Below are 16,057 nucleotides of genomic sequence, written 5' to 3'. Positions count from 1 at the left end.
GTGTATATATATATATATATATATTTACTGCTTCCTTAGAGACTAGGAGCTGCCTTGGCACCCACATGAATTATGTGAACAGTTTGCAGGTGACATTAGCTTTTGTCTCTTAGCAAGTTGTAGAACTTCTCAGACATTGCACCATATTATAGTCCCTTGAAGCACTCAGGTCTTGAAACCATATGAAATTTGGAGTTAAAAATTAATGATGAAGTAGAAGCAGCTGCCTGGTGACTAACCCAAAGAGCATCTTTGTCTTGGACATTGAACTTTAATGTATGCGTCATCCTGACTGTTGAAATCTTGCAGTTTAATAGCATGATAAATAAATAGCTGGTAAATAAATTAAATGACAGTTTTACAAATACTGTTTGTTGCCACAAGAATCAACAGTGACAATTCCAGTGTAATTTAAGAGTACATGTACTATTTTTAGTCGGTTGACCAAAGCACAGCAAGGGGAGGTGATGTGACCCACAGCTCTCATCAGCTCATGGACACTGGGTGTGTGCCCTCAGTAGAGTCACTGGCCAGCTTTCTGTAGTCCCCAGATCCACTTGAATCTCTGTCACCAGTGTCTCTAATTGCCCATCTCTCTACCTTTTCATGTGCTTAACAGGTAGAAACCATTGCACATTGAATTGTGGGTAGTTTAAACCAGGTGAATCTGGATTTCTCTCTCTAATTATATTTTGACTGATCTTAAAATAATTCTGAAAGTTTTAACTTGAATATAATTCTGTGCCATCTAGCTGATTTGACCTAGTGTAAGTTGTATATAGATAAGATCCAGGCATTTGAAAAGTAAAAAAATTATTGACTGATGTTGAGCATTTGAATCTTATTCATTTCCTTCATTTCACCTGGATATTTCTCCTTCACTTACTTCAAGACACAAATATGACATACTTTTTTATGATCACATATGTCATTATAATAAAATGGGTTAAATCTGCTGTATCTGCAGTTATATTGCAAAGAAGTTGAACTACATCTTTAAGCAATTCTGCAGCCAAATGCACATTTCAAAATCCTGGCTCAGGGATTGAGCAGTAAACTAAGAAATAGTTAATAAGTGTTTGAAATATACAAATTTTATGTTTCTCTATTATTGTCTGCAAAAGACTTTTAAAAAAAGATATTAAATAAAATTATCCCCCATCTTACCACCGTCTTTTAAATAAGTGTGCCAGGACATTGCAATAGCTTTCTTTTTTCCTCCAAGGTTTAGCAGCTTCCCCAGTGGTTGGAACAGCCCTTCAAGCAACTAATCCTGTATCTATAAACTGCAATGTCAAAGGATTAAAGTGTGCCTGGGAACGCAGGTCAAATCTGCTTTAGATCACAACAGTTTAAGTTCAGCTCCTAGCTGAAATATCACGAAACTACCATATAATTTAGTACAAGTTTTGCATTCCTATACTTCAGCTGCTGGTTGCCTTTAATAAAAAGAGGCCCGGGATTGCTTTCCCTGAGAAGGTATTTTTCTTTGTCTCAAACCAAAGTAGTATCAGCTGGAAAGTAGGATTTCTTAAAATAGTTCTGTATCCATTGTAAATAGCACTTTCAAAGTCTGTTTTTAAAATGCTGTAAAAAACATGGTATGGCAAGTTACTGATGATGGATACATGATATAGAGGATTCCCTGTTCTCTTTCCACCTCACTGAACACAGTGACTTAAGGGACAGGGGGCTAGGGTTACAAGTTCCTGCCTGGCACAGCTGGTGTGTCTCCCCTGAGACAGTGGAACTATTGGAGCAAGTTCAGTGGAGGGCCATGAAGCTGGTAAGAGGACTGGAGCATCACTCCTATGAAGACAGGCTGAGAAAGTTGGGTCTGTTCAGCCTGGAGAAGAGATGGTTGTATGGGGACCTCCTAGCAACCTTCCAGTATCTGAAGAGACCTACAAGGGAGCTTGAGAGGGACTCTTTGTTAGGAACTGCAGTGATAGGACAAGGAGCAATGGGTATAAATTGAAAGAGGAAAAATTTAGTTTAGATATTAGGAAGAACTTCTTTAGTGTGAGCATGGTGAGACACTGGAACAAGTTGCCCAGGGAGGTAGTAAATGCCCCAACCCTGGCAGTGTTCAAAGCCAGGTTGGATGAGGCCTTGAGCAACCTGGTCTAGTGGGAGATGTCCCTGCCCAGGGTGGTGGGGATTGGGACTAGATGAATTTGAAGGTCCATTCCAACCTGTTAACAGTCTGTGATCTTAAAGGCCTTCTCCAGCCTAAAGGATTCTATGATTTTATCATATTTCCTGAATGTTTGCTATGTTGCAATGCCCAGATCTCGTAAGCATGTCTTGGTAGCATGCCCTGCCTTCCACTGGAGAGCTGCTGAGACCAGTGATGCTGCATACAGATGTAGTGGTGTGCATTAGCTGAGTCTCATCTGAGAGTAAAGCACTTATATCTAAATATTTTTTACAAAAATATTAATCTAATTTGCGCAATATGCAGAATGACCTGTGCAGTAAGCAGACATATGTAACTACATCACTTTTATTTATGTTGTGTCACCAGGATAGCTCAGATGTTTATGACTAATTATCTGCAAATGCATCTCTTACTTCATTGGTACTTCCTTTAGGTACTGTAGTTGTTTGTCTTTGAGGGTTATTCCTCTATGAATTATTGCAATATATTGCCAGATAAAGAGTTGCAGTTACCCTTTTAGAATATTTGACCTTAATATTGAAATTAAACTGAGAGTATGTATATTAATTCACTTTTTATTAGTGTGGGTGTGTTTTTAATACATTTCTTTGTGTTTTAAGGCTACAGTGTATTCTATTATCATAACAAAAACTAATTACCATCTCCAGAGTATGTCTATTTCATTATAATATTATAAAAAGCAATATTGTGTACCAGTGTACACGATATGGGGCTGTGTGCTTCGATTCTTGTTCCAATCTTAGTTTACCTGTATTGAACTGAGATTGAAAATCCTGTGTGTTGTCAGTCTGTAAAATTAACATCACAGCAGCTGACATTTTTTAAGTTGGTTGGTTGGTGTACTTCGAGAAAATAGTTTACCAGGTGAAATGAAAAGGAATGTACTTTTCCTGATGTAAAAAAACACGCCGGGAATGAGTGGAGGGTTCCTGCCTGCTGCCCTCTGCTGGGATCGCTCCTGCTGGAGCCAGCACTGCGCTGGGACTGATCCCCAAAGGCCACTCTCCTCTTAAGCTCTTCTTCTTACTATAAAACTGAGCATTTCATAACTGTGTACTTGTTTGCTTCATCTTTCAAAAAATTTAAGCTGGGCATGCCACAAAGCCTGCCTGTGTGTCTGAGCTGCCATGCACCCAGAAACCCAATTTCATTTCAGCTGGGGACTCGATTAAAAATTCAGGGCTGTGGTGCTGTGGAACTTTGCTGACAGTTGTTTCCTCATGGCCTGACAGGTTCTTCGCTCTGTGCTGCTGTTCCCGACAATAGAGCGCATGGCTCAGTCCCCTCAAGGGAAGCTCATGACCCCTTTGCTGTGCAAACTCCGTTACGCTCTGTACATGCCTGTCTACCTGCTGTCCTTTCTACCCGAGGGAGTCAAGGCCTCCCTGGTGCGGTTCGCTCTGCGAGGAATGAAGACCTGTGATGAATCTTCCATAACAACCTCCATAAATCTCTTCAGCGTCGACTGCATTGGTGAGCACCTTTTCTGTGTTAAACCATCTTTTGTATTTTTCTCATTTACTAAATGTTGATTTAGTTTTGTGGACAAAAGCTTCATATTAAAGGATAAGTTTTGAAGAACAACAGGTCTGATCTTTTCTGAAATTAAGACCATAGCTACAGGAAAATCTCAAATGAGTCAATTAAAAAACATCTTAAGGGGAAAATAATGAAATATTTTCCCAAAGAATACATTTTTCTTAAGAAAACTGACCTATATTGCTAACATGATTTCTCATGTGATTAAAACACACTTTCTACAAACTAGTTTATGTTACTTAGGTCTGCTTACTTTTTGCATTTCATTCATATTGGATGGTGAATATAAATCAGTAATCAGTTTCACAAAGGATTCTTTGCATCTGTATTTTTAAAGCTATGATTTAGCCAGCTGTATAGACTGTCATTGGAATTGGAATATGGATAAATTCAGAAAATACCCTTCAGCCTACAAAGACACATAGAATTTACTTTATGCACAGAAGAATTTCAGCACTTTCTGAGGCATAAAGAAAAAGATTAACATTCCTCCAGTACATATCATATGCATATTTTTCACATCTAGCAAGAGAAACAACTTTAAGAAAGAGAATAATTTCAGATAAATTACTTTAAGTTTAGAATGAAAACCAGAACGTGGACTGTGCTATACTCCAGGTATTTTGGTAAGTTAGCAGTTGAAAACAATTTGGAGTAGAATTGACATGCTAACACAGTAATAATAGCAAGAAGGAAGTTTTGATTACATTAATAGTAGTTAAAACACATTCCTACATTTCCAGTTGGGCTCTGTCTTCTATCAGTCAAATTTTACCTACTAATCGTCCAAACAGATGTGCCAGAGTAACTGGGATTGCAACGAGGTCCTGTGCCTTTCACAGATCTGTGGATGTGTTGGTCTGTGTGGGAAGCTCACTGTAGGACTGGACACAGACTGAAAGCAGGATGGGCGGTGATGGTTCTTATGGTCAGCCTAGACAGCCCCATTTATGTTGTACTAACCGGACATAATGGCAGTCACTCCACTGCAGTGCCCTGTGCCTGACAAAATCAGGCTCCTGGTTGATTGTATACATTTCTGATGGGAGTCATATAGTTCATTGCTTGAGTTCTTTTTAATTTATGTAAGTTTTCTAGTGATCAAGGAGAAAGCAAGCAGTCATACCTACACTTGGTGTTCAAGTGTCTTCCTTTGATAGTTTTGTCTCAGAGAAAGGTATGTGGAGGTCTGTGGGGTTACATCTCCACAAGCCAGGAATCCTTCTCTGGTCCCCACAGATAAACTTTTACCTCTAAAAAACAGGTTATACACAGCCAGGGTTGTATTGGAAATGGTCCTTGGCCTGTGTTAACCTCCAAAAAAGCATGGCCAACCATTGTTTGCGTGTGTTATTTGGCCCAGACCACAGCAGTGGCAGGAATAATGTAACAGAATGGGTTTTGTGTGCTGCTGTTGGAGCCTGACTCTCAGAGCTTTCAGTCCCCAAGTGAATGAGCCCAGTTGATGTGTGCCTGTCAGCCTGTTGTAATTTGCTGTGTGCACCAGTGTCTGACCTGTGTCCAAGCTGTAAGGTAAACTGAGGCAAGAAACCAGGCTGAAGGCTCTTCACTCATAGGATCTGACCTCTGCCTATGTTCAATTTATTGACTGAATTCATTATACCAGAATGAAAACCCCTGGGAGCCAATGTCTTGTAAAACTTGCATAAATAGGCCTTATTGATGCAACTAGTTCCTTGGGGCTTGTGATATCTCTCTCATGCAGAATTCCCCTTTGGTTTCATCTTTGTAAACTTATGATGTTTATAGCCCAGTGACTCAGGACCACATGCATGGATTAACAATCTTCGGGCTTTCCGGATATTGCCTGTTAACCTTCTCTTTTATTGTTTGAGGACAATAGAAAATGTTACCATTCAGCAAAAATCTGCTAAACCTAGCACAAAACCCAAGTCTCTTATGGGACTGCTCATCCGTAAGTTGCTGAAGACTGTGAATTTGTGGTAGATGCTTTTCTGTCCCCTAATAAATTGCTATATATGGTTCCGAAATATTCAGCAAATGAAGCTGTTTCTTCTCTCCAGGAAGGTTGCATGTCAACTCATTTAAAATACACATATTGCCTTTGGCATGAACCTCTGTTACATTACTGTAATTATAATAAAAGCTGTGATTAAGGGCAGAAAAGATGGTAAAAGTTTCCTTAAAACTAATACGTCCGTTAAAACAAGCCAACCTGCCAACGATTTGTTACCACATCCAAAGCTTAGTCACAACAATGTTTTCTCTCCTCTGAAAGGAAATGAGATATGAAAACTTAATTAGAGCGGAACTCTAAAACCAAGTGCTGCTCCATTGACATTGAGAGTGAAAAGCTCCATTCAGTGGCAGCAGGATCAGGCCCTTGGTTGAAACAGTCAGTGAAGGAAGAATTATATTACCTACCTGTCCCCCTATTCCAAATTATGTTTGTTCCTGCTTCTTATCCAAACTCGTCTTTCTGTTGTCCTAACTTCATAGTTGATGGTATGTAGCAGCCCCAGTCACACAGCAGCGGGAATTGCGATGGCACTGTGCAGAAAGGGAACATAATATAGTGTCTTGTCCCAAAGAGAGAACAGTACAGAAGAGGAGAGACAGCAAGGACTGTAAAGAAAATGGATTGTAAGGAATGATGGGAAGACAGAGTGTATAAGAAATAAGCAAATGGGCTGAAGGCACTTTGCTTACCTGGATTAACTTCTAGCAAAGATGTCTTAGGACAGAAAAAGCTTTACAATGAGCAAACAAGCATCTGGGTGCTTTATTTGTGAACCTAGGAGGTGAATAGACAGAAAAATTGAACATTAGTGACCCTGAGTTATCTGAAACACTGTCACTCTGTTTATTCAGGCTAACAAAACAAGGCTATCCCTATCTAGCACAGCGGTGCTGGTTCTACAAATCATGTACAGTCCTGCCGTGCTGGAATACTTTGGCACTCCAGTGCCCTGAAATTTGTAAACATTTCTTCAGTGACAGATGCCAGTAGCAGACTTACAGTGACAGTAAACGGTTCTATCTACACGGGACAGGATTTATTGTCCAGCCGTTTGACTGGCAAACTTCCTCCATTTGTTTCTGTAAAATTTCCACAAAAGCACAGACATTACATAATGGGTAAACACCGCACGGCCTGTTCGAGAGGCAGGCTCGCGGGTCAGAGGTTAACGTCTGGATGACAGGGAAGATACAGATAAGCACAATAGCAAGAAAAACCTCCAACTGGCCCGAACGAAGTGGGTCCTTTGTGATCTTGAACCTGTGACTTCCCTGGAGGAATCTCCCTGTTTGTTTAACCTGGTCGGGGAGCAGGGGAGCACTGCGGGCTGGGGCAGGGGGAGATCTGCTTTGTGCAGTTGGGGCAGGTTGGGAAAAAGTGGACTCAGAAACCTGAAACGAGGCTTTCAGATGAGTTTAGGCTGCCACACAGCTGAAGGCTGGAAAGAGCAGATTTCCAGTTTATTTTAAGCATCCAAGAGATGTTGTAAGAAGGCAAAGAACTAGATTAAGCTCCAGGGTTTGGATTCGAATTTTATCTCGTTCCAAATGTTGAGACATTCAGATTTCATGTGGAGTGTTTACATTTCCCTCATTTTACAGAGGAAAAAGGGCTCCACTTTTAATGCCCATAGGGCTGTATAGGAAGCAGAAGCCCCAACTGAGGTGTCGAGGCTTGTCTGCCAGCAGTAGGTGCTTCTCTCTGTTGGATGTACAAGATGGCAAAATTAAATCCCTGAAGGGCTGTAAAGCAGAAAGTTTTCTTGTAGGATAAAATTTGCAGAACTATCAAATACCATCTGGGAGATAAATTTACATCAAAAGCCAGCGGAACATTAGCTTCCAGTTGCTATGAAAATGGAACATAAGATTTTACATTGACTATTTTAAAATTTCATCTTGAGGGGTCTGGAAATTGCATTTTGGGATTGAATTACCCCAACCTTGGAAGTTATCATGACTTGAGATCTGTTTCTATTCCAATTCCTTATTATGTAATAAAGAGTGATTTTAAATGCAACACTGTGGGTCACTGTGACATCCATCTGACCACTATGGACATCATGCTGTCCAAATAGTTGGCATCTAAAGCAGGACAGGTGAATCACACCCTGCAGATGACTGCTGCACTTTAATGATCACAAAGGGACTCTTTCTCTACTAGAAACCTAAAAGTAGAGGAGATAAATCCCAGCCAGTAGCTACCGACTCTTCATTTTGCTTCAGATATCAGAAAATAATATAATCCAGAATGGCCATGCAACCTTCACCCTTGCTGCCAGGATAGACTGATATCTCTGACTGCTTTGGAATTTACAGCTGCTGATTCCTAGTGAGAGTCCAGTCGTTTGTTTCCTGTCTTCTTTGAAAACTGATTTTACATTTCTACCTCAATTTCCTGACTAGTAAGATGGGAAATTTTTGGATAATTCTTCTTTTGGGACTAAAATGCTATAGAAATACCCATCTAACTAAAATGCTTGGATAAGGACAGTGCGTGGAGTTGTATTTGTGGAACTCAACAGCACCTCCACCTATTCTGCTTATATTTTTCTGTTAAAAACCAGTGTTTAAAGTATTAGGTAAGCACTTGATAAACAAATTCACCTGAAATGGTAAAATGAGTTTTTGCCCCCTAAAAAGTATTTTTAAAGCTGTGTAATTCCATAGCTAAAATTTAGTTTACTTTTCTTTCTTTGCTTTTAAATTAAAATGGTGTTCTTTCTTGCACTGAAACTGAAATTTAACTCCTGAAAGTGACAGAAGTTATGATGAGCACATCTAAATTCAGCACAGAAGGCACAGTTCTTTTGATTTTTATTTTGTGTTATGAAGCAAAACCAATAGAGCTCTGCTTTTCATGCTGAGTGGAATGAAAACGTGTCCATTGAGGCATGTATGGCCAAGGGGGAGATGTGCATTACGTTCTCGTCTAGGTTTTATTCTTTCAAGTGCTGTACTAGCATGTTTAAAAAAGAACTCAAGGTTCAAGACGAGGGATGAGCTATTGCTCAGCATCACATAGCTGGTCAGCAGCAGAACGGTACATAGACCTACATCCCAGGGCAGCAGTTGATCTACTGAACCTGCCTAGCCATCATGTTAGTCATGAGCAGCTTTCCCAAACCACTCCAGGCAGGCTGGTGTGCATGCAGTGCACTCTAAAATAGAGACAAAACCTCATACTACAAAGGATTTCAGGTAACACCTTGCAATCTCACACCTACATTTTTCATAGTAGGCAGGAAAATAAAAGCTTTCCCTCCCCCCTCACAACTAGGTAACTGCAGAACTTTGAACCCAGACCAGGACATTTTAAAGTTGATTTTCTAGGCTGACTGAAGTCAAAGCCCTGGTAGTAAAAAGTGATTGCTTTGTTTCTTCTGATGAATGTAAGTTTTAGATAACTTCTGGTTATAATGCAGAAATCATTTCAAGGATGTTTTTCTACTTTTATATTTAAATATGTATAGAATTTCAGACATGATGGATAGCTAGACAAAATTTCATAGCATGGTACATAAATTAGATCTACATAAACTAAGTATGTTAAATTTGTATGGCGTAGTGCAGTATATCACAGGTGGGCAAAAACGATGGAGCTCAGCAGGCCTCCTCTCTGCTTCTTGTGTGCATTCTTTGATGCCCAGTGGGACACGAAGAGATCAAAATGCTACAGCAGATAATGTCCCTCCCTCTCACTGGCATCTAACTAAATAAGATTCAGGAGAAGTCTGTCCTGAAGCTGTCTCCTACAAGATGTTTTTTGCCTCTCTCTGAATTTGCTGCTGCCAGAAGGCTCCTTTAGGTAGCCCAGCAGCCTGGCCCAGGGTGCTAAATCCTGTGCTGCTGCAGAGTTTCTCGGCAGGCTCCTGTGTGCTGTCACAGTTGAGTCCCTTCCACTTCTGACATTTTAAGTGGTGATCGTAATATGTATTTCTGCAAAGTGTTTAAGAGCGTGTTTCCTTACCTGTGGAAACACAGTAATATTTTATCACCTGCTTCGCAGGAAAAGGGGCCAAAGAATAACAGTCTTTAATATTTTCATGTTTCCTCTGCTACTGTTTATTTTCCTGTGTGATGCCTGACTAAAATGTTTGTTTAATGTAGTCGGACAACTCACCTTACCAAGGCAGCACTTAAACTGACGGAAAAACCTCACATCTGCTTTATTCTTTCTGTCAGTGAACTAAACTTTTCCTTATTTCGGAATAGGATGCTCATATTAAATTACTGGAGGAAGGCAACGAATTTTATGTATTTATAGCCCTATTTATTTTTCAAAGTCAATCTGCTTCATAATTTACCCCATTTCCAAACGAAAGAAAGAAAGATGTTTAACAAGGACTTTTATTACTTGCAAAAGCTTTTACTTTCCTGTGAAAGCCTTATGAAAATAAAAGTAATAATGTGGAAATTTCTCATTGGGTTTATTTCTGTTAATTATTCCCCTTTTTCTTCTTGGGGGGAAAACCCAACATAAAAAAGTCCCATCATAAATATTACTCATAAGGCGTGAATGTTTTGATAGTGGAACTGCTGATCATTTCCATGAAATGTGAGGCACAGCTGGGATTTGGTTGGGGAAGGGGAGATTGTTTATTCACCCCTGGTGAGGTTTCATCCCCAGGGATGTGATTTACTCCCACAAATTTGAAGTGAGTCTAATGGTGTGTTGTAAATGGCATGAAGAAGGTAGAGGGAACATCAACAAAGCAGAAAGGATGTTGAAAATAAATATATGCCAGTTAAGTGCTACCAGCTACAGTTGCTTTGTGTTAGCCCCTGCCAGACTGTCATCTGCAAATTGGCACTTTATTTTGCCTGGGCCCTATACAAAGCCCTCTGAATTCAGAGGAAGGTCTCCTTTCTGCAGGAGGCTCATGCCTTTTGTCTCAGATGTGTCTGTCTAAACTCCCCTGAAGAATATCTGAAGTAGAGCTCCTGAATCTGTCATAAGCTGTGCTTACTGGTTGGGAATTTGGCTTGATTCATTGAACTCCTTCATCACAGAGTACCAACAAAACACTTCAATATGTGCTAAATCCATACCCATGGGTAAACTCTAGAGATTTGTGTCTTGGAATAAGGTTTTTATTTTGGAAAATGGTATTTACAGACCTGCTAACTAATGTGGCAACTGTCATTCCATGTGCCTGAAGGGGACACTGGATGTAACTACTATGGTCAGCTAAAGCATTATGGCAATCCACTTTGCTTCTACACCTTGTAATGCAAATATCCACCAGGGCTCACTAATTCTTTCATGTGACAGTGCTGCTAAGGAGAAAATGCCTACAGAGCCTTCATGGATCTGTGGAAGAAATGCTAGCTTATCTTGAGCAAACCCAGTGGCGCGGGAGAGTTTGCTGCTTAGTGCAGTGATCAGGTGTATTTAAAATGCGCTTTTAAAACAGCGGTTTATGTTTAATGAAGGGTGGTATAAAGTTCAGCTTTCATACCAATCAAAGCCACTCCAGCTGAGAGGAAGTTCACCTTGTTCAAAGGATGGGTGGTCCAGTCGTTGAATTTCATCAGGCTTCCTCAAGAAACTGTCAGCATCAGGTCTCAATCCAGCAAAGTACTTAAACTGACCTCCATGTAACTACTCACATCCATAAACCCTAGTCTAATAGAGCATATTAATCCCAGTAGAGCTCAGGCAGGAACCACAGTGAGGACATTCTGAATTGCTGTAGACAGTGTCCATCCTGTCCATTCCCTGTGGACTGAGCACCACCTACACCAGACCCTTCTGTGCCCCTCTGGCAGGTTAAGGGAGCAGACACTTTCCATGACCAAAAGTCTGAACCCTAGCAGAAATCCCATTATCACAGCCATCTGCCATGGTATGTGAGAGCTTAAACCGGAGATTAATTTTTCTAGCTAAAGGATAGTTTTGTCACTTGAACATGATGGGAGTTGTTCCAAAGTAACTTAGGGCAGGATTACATCCATAGACATTTCAGTTTCCATCACACACCCTACTGCACATGCTTCATCACACAAAGTAAATGAGTGTTTTTCGCACTCCTTAACAAAGCATCTATTGTTTATAAAGCACCTGGGTATAACTGTTGAATAACTTTTAATTTTTGCCTTTAGCCTCTACTGTGCTTTCTCAAGTACAGCTGACTGATTTTCTTGTATAGTTCTGATCTTCCTGCAACTGTAGTACCAAGCAGATTGAAGAAGCACATCCATAGCAACTTCAGCTATTTCTGCCTATTCATGTCAATCATGGTTGTACATTAACTGCTGTGTTTTCATTCTAAATTCAAGTGTAAACTTAAGCAGACCCCAAAGTCAATGTTTACAACTTGTTAACCTCTAAACATCAAAACTTATCTAATGTGTGTGTGCATGTGTGGAAGCACATGTTCCTCCCGCATTAGTCATCTTTGATAAAAAACAGTTCCTTCTGTTTGATGTTTTAAATAATGTTATACGAGATTTCCAAGATTGCTGTTGGCAATAATTACTGGTATAAAATATGTTTTCCCCATAGGAAATTACAGTGCTGTTTGGTATTATTAGTTCTTACCACTGTTTTCTGACTCTTTGTGAGGAATGACAGAGATTGCTTCCTCAAGAGCCTGGCCCAGATGCAGGACCTTGCCCTTCATTTTGTTAAACTTCATGTGGTTTGCATTGTCCCATCTCCCAGGCCTGTCAAGGTCCCTGACACTGTGTCAGGGACACACTGAAAGCAGCTCTTAACTGGACCTTTAGTTCTCCCACACAGTATAACTCAGTTGCAAAAAAAGATCCAATCAGGCACTTAGTTAGGACTCTTCACTTTGGCTACAACTACCAGCAAATTAACAATTTAATTGTATATTGTCTGGTTCATATTTGCAGAAGCCAGGAATGTGAATTTCAAATTGACAGTGTTCTGCATATTTTAAAATATTTCTCAAGCGTTTTGTAATAACATTATGGTGAAATTACGCTGCTGCCAGACAGATTTTTACTATGAGAGGCATCAATGAAGCATTCTGGATTAATTAGTAGAGGTTCTGTGGAAATCCCTTGTGTGACAGAAGAAAGGTTCACTTCAGGCTTTTCTGTGTGCAGTACTGTTGGTACCTGACAAAATGTTTCCCCAGTCTCTACTGTGGTCCTTAGCCAACACAAACAAGAGTCTAAAATAATACCAGTAATAGCAATTAAATGGCAAATGGTGAAATAGCAGATGCATTCTGTGAAATACTTGACAGTAAATGATAGCTTTGTAAGGCAGAGCATCAGAACTGTCCTGGGAAACTGCAGTGTCAACACAGGAAAGAAAGAAGTATAGAAACGAACTATAGAGAGTGAGAGACTAATGACCGGATAATGAGGTTGCTTTCTTTTTTAACAGAGCACAAGAAATGGCCATTAAAACCACTGTGCTTCCTCAAGGTTTTTTTGCATATTTGCAAGTAAGCACAGGTGTACAGAGGTTTGAGAACTTTCAGTCACACCAATGTCATGGGAGCTTTGGCTTCCTTAACCATGAAAAGGCAATTAGCATTGAAGCACTTAGTAAAGAAGGTTTGATGAGGAGTTTAAGGGGAAAGATAAAAACTTTTTCTGATTTTTCTCATCATTATGAGCAAATTTGTGCTTGTGAAGGATCTAAAATTATGGTAGACAAACAAATTCATAAGGGACCAAAGGCCTAGTGGCAGGAAGATGGTGGATGGGCTGCATGATGTGCAGGTAATGTAAATTTCAAAGTATGGAAAACACTAAGTGTTTCAAGCCTTTAAAAATCATTAAAATTATTAGTTGATTGGCTTAACAGACACAGGTGAGAGAACTGACGGAACTGGAATATCAACACGAAGGGACATCTATAACATGCTTGGGAAAGAAGAGCAGGGAGAAAGGAGGAGGATGGATGAACTTGTCTTTACATCTACATATTAAAGACAAGGAGACCTTCTGAACATTATGGCCACCAAAGTATGACAGATGGATTCAGGGGACTTGTTCTGTGAAAATTCTGACCTCTCCAAAGTGCAGTGTGTCGTGTACTTGATGGTTGTAGAGGAAGGAATATAGGAACATATAGACTAGTTCAGCTAGTTGCCATAATGCCTTGCTTTATATATATATATATATATATATGTATGTGTACTTACAGGATATAAATAAAGCAGAGAAAGAAATTGGCAGAGAATATTTGGCAGTTTGATACAGAGAATTGGAAGATGAGAGGAAGATTGGCTGAATATTTTCACAAAAGGGTAACACCTATGCTAGAACAGAAGTACTTTACATGTTTACAACATAGAGCTCTATTGATTCACTAATCCCCTTAGAGTCCTGTCATTGTCTATGAAGACATATAGGTAACACTTGCTGAATCTATCTCGGTCACTGCTTGAGGATGAGATGAACTGTGTACTTTTCACTGACTGTGAGGGAAGAAAAACTAACCTTCAGATATCCACATTTAATTAGGTGAATCCCATAACAGATACCAAGAAATTATGAACTGCACAATGGTGCAGATATAGCCCATATTTATATCTCCGAAAGCAGCAATGGTTTGATTGTTGGAAAGCGGTTGTGAGAAAACAAACTGTGGAAATTTGACTTCACAATTGTCAAAGCAGAACCTGAGAAAGTGACAAGGCAAAAGATGGTACAGTTGAAGCTTTAAAGGGGATAAGATAGACTAGGAAAGGCATTTTACAAAGCTGTCAGTCAGTGAAGAAACGAAAGGCTATCAAAAGCAAGTCAGTGTGGAAACATATTCTTTACAGAGTGGCATTTATGGAAGAATGGAGCAGATTGTTCTACAACCACTGAGCTGTGTATCATCAAATGATGATGATACAATGAAAGGCACCATCGTTTGCCAAACCATCAAGCCATGTCTGGGAGAGCTATGCTATGCCCTGGGTTTAAGAGCAAACCTGTAAGTCTCTAATGTCAGAGGATGCAATCTAATAAAGAGCTTTGCTCAGTCTTTTATATAAGAAATGTGGAATAAGGAAACAAGTTACAGCCACTCTTCATTTTTTTATCTGAGTCTAGTAGAACTAATGGTAAGTACTCATGATGATACAGAACTAATTGAGCAGATTATTTTCTCAGAGAGAGTGACAAGTGTGGCTGAAAAATTAGTTCAAAATTGGGTGAATGAAAACATTCTCATACTGAGATATACTAAGGCAATGAAGTCTCTCCACTCTCTGTATTCATCTGCTCAAGGGGTTGGTTGGTATGAGTAGTGGCACCAGATTTGGATTTGGGAAGCATGATGAAGGCAGGGCTGTGGTCCTCTTCTCCTCTGAATTTGTCCACTCTAGAAACTCATATAGTATGTTCTTCCAAGGTAGATGCCGTCAAAACTGTGCTATCTAAACCTTGAAATAAAAATTTGGCTTCGTGTTTCTCCCTATATCCATTCCAGAGCATAGCTTCTACTTACTCAGAAAACGGAACAATATGATGATGTGTGGGACTTAATAAATTTACACCTACAGCCACAATCTTGTTGATAGAGTCAACATAATCTGAAACCAGCAGCAGTAAGGAAATAAGTGAGCTCGGGTAACCCTTTGTAGTCTGATGTTTATTTTAGTGTGATGAACACAAGCTATTAGAGAATGTGTGTGCATCCATTAAAGTGTCTAGATTGAGACTATCTTTGCAACCACTCATTTTTGTTGGCAAAGAAACTATTCTGATGATTTCCTGAAATTCATTAGCCAATGAAGTTGAAAAGGATTTGTTCCCTTTGTTATTGTCTCTGTTGTTTCATTAGTGTGGCATCTCTGTCTATTCTTTCTGTCACAGTGAATTCATCTCCTTAGCCCAGCAAAGAACACAGTATCATTTTTATGTAATTAAGATACAGACTACAGAGCAAAACCACACAGAATGAGCTCTAGTCATGGCACCACAACACAGAACTGATTTTTAAATTAATCAAGGGCATGTATATCTCTCGAAGTTTGTCAGGGTTAAGTCAGAAATATATAACCTTCTTCTGTATTTTACTTACTCACGTGTAAGTAATTTTTTTCAAGATTTCTTTCCATACAGACATAGTTCCAACTCATCTTAAATTTCCACAGATAACATAGTGTGACCCCTCAGTTTCTAGTGTGAGTTTACAATTAATCTGGCCCTAATCTAGTCTTTTTCTTGCAAACAAGCAAGCAAATAATCTTCGGATATTCAATAATCAAGAAGTTTAAAGACTTGAGGGAAAACACGTATTTCAGTCCAAGTACAGGAAATCTCTGTATTGCTTCAAGAATCAAGCATAAAGTTTTTCTGTCCTGAGTTAAAAATATGTTTCTTCCCTGGACTTCGCACAGCTTTCCAAGTTCC

The 16,057-nt window shown here is 39.6% G+C and overlaps 1 protein-coding gene across 1 annotated transcript in view; it reads left to right on the top strand.

The window, feature by feature from the left end:
- The first annotated feature begins 1,777 nt into the window (after positions 1-1,777).
- The window catches only part of LOC103806383 (UPF0554 protein C2orf43 homolog), a 37,421-nt gene continuing 23,141 nt past the window's right edge, over positions 1,778-16,057 (top strand). The window contains exons 1-2 of the mRNA XM_009079069.1: positions 1,778-1,786; positions 3,415-3,655. Of these exons, the coding sequence (XP_009077317.1) occupies positions 1,778-1,786; positions 3,415-3,655 (250 nt within the window). The remainder of the gene's footprint in view (positions 1,787-3,414; positions 3,656-16,057) is intronic.

The sequence above is a fragment of the Acanthisitta chloris genome, unplaced genomic scaffold (genome assembly GCF_000695815.1).
Source record: "Acanthisitta chloris isolate BGI_N310 unplaced genomic scaffold, ASM69581v1 scaffold34607, whole genome shotgun sequence".
In the NCBI taxonomy this organism is placed as follows: domain Eukaryota; kingdom Metazoa; phylum Chordata; class Aves; order Passeriformes; family Acanthisittidae; genus Acanthisitta; species Acanthisitta chloris.
The sequence above is the reverse complement of the archived record's forward strand: the minus strand, read 5'-3'. Positions and strand labels throughout refer to the sequence as shown.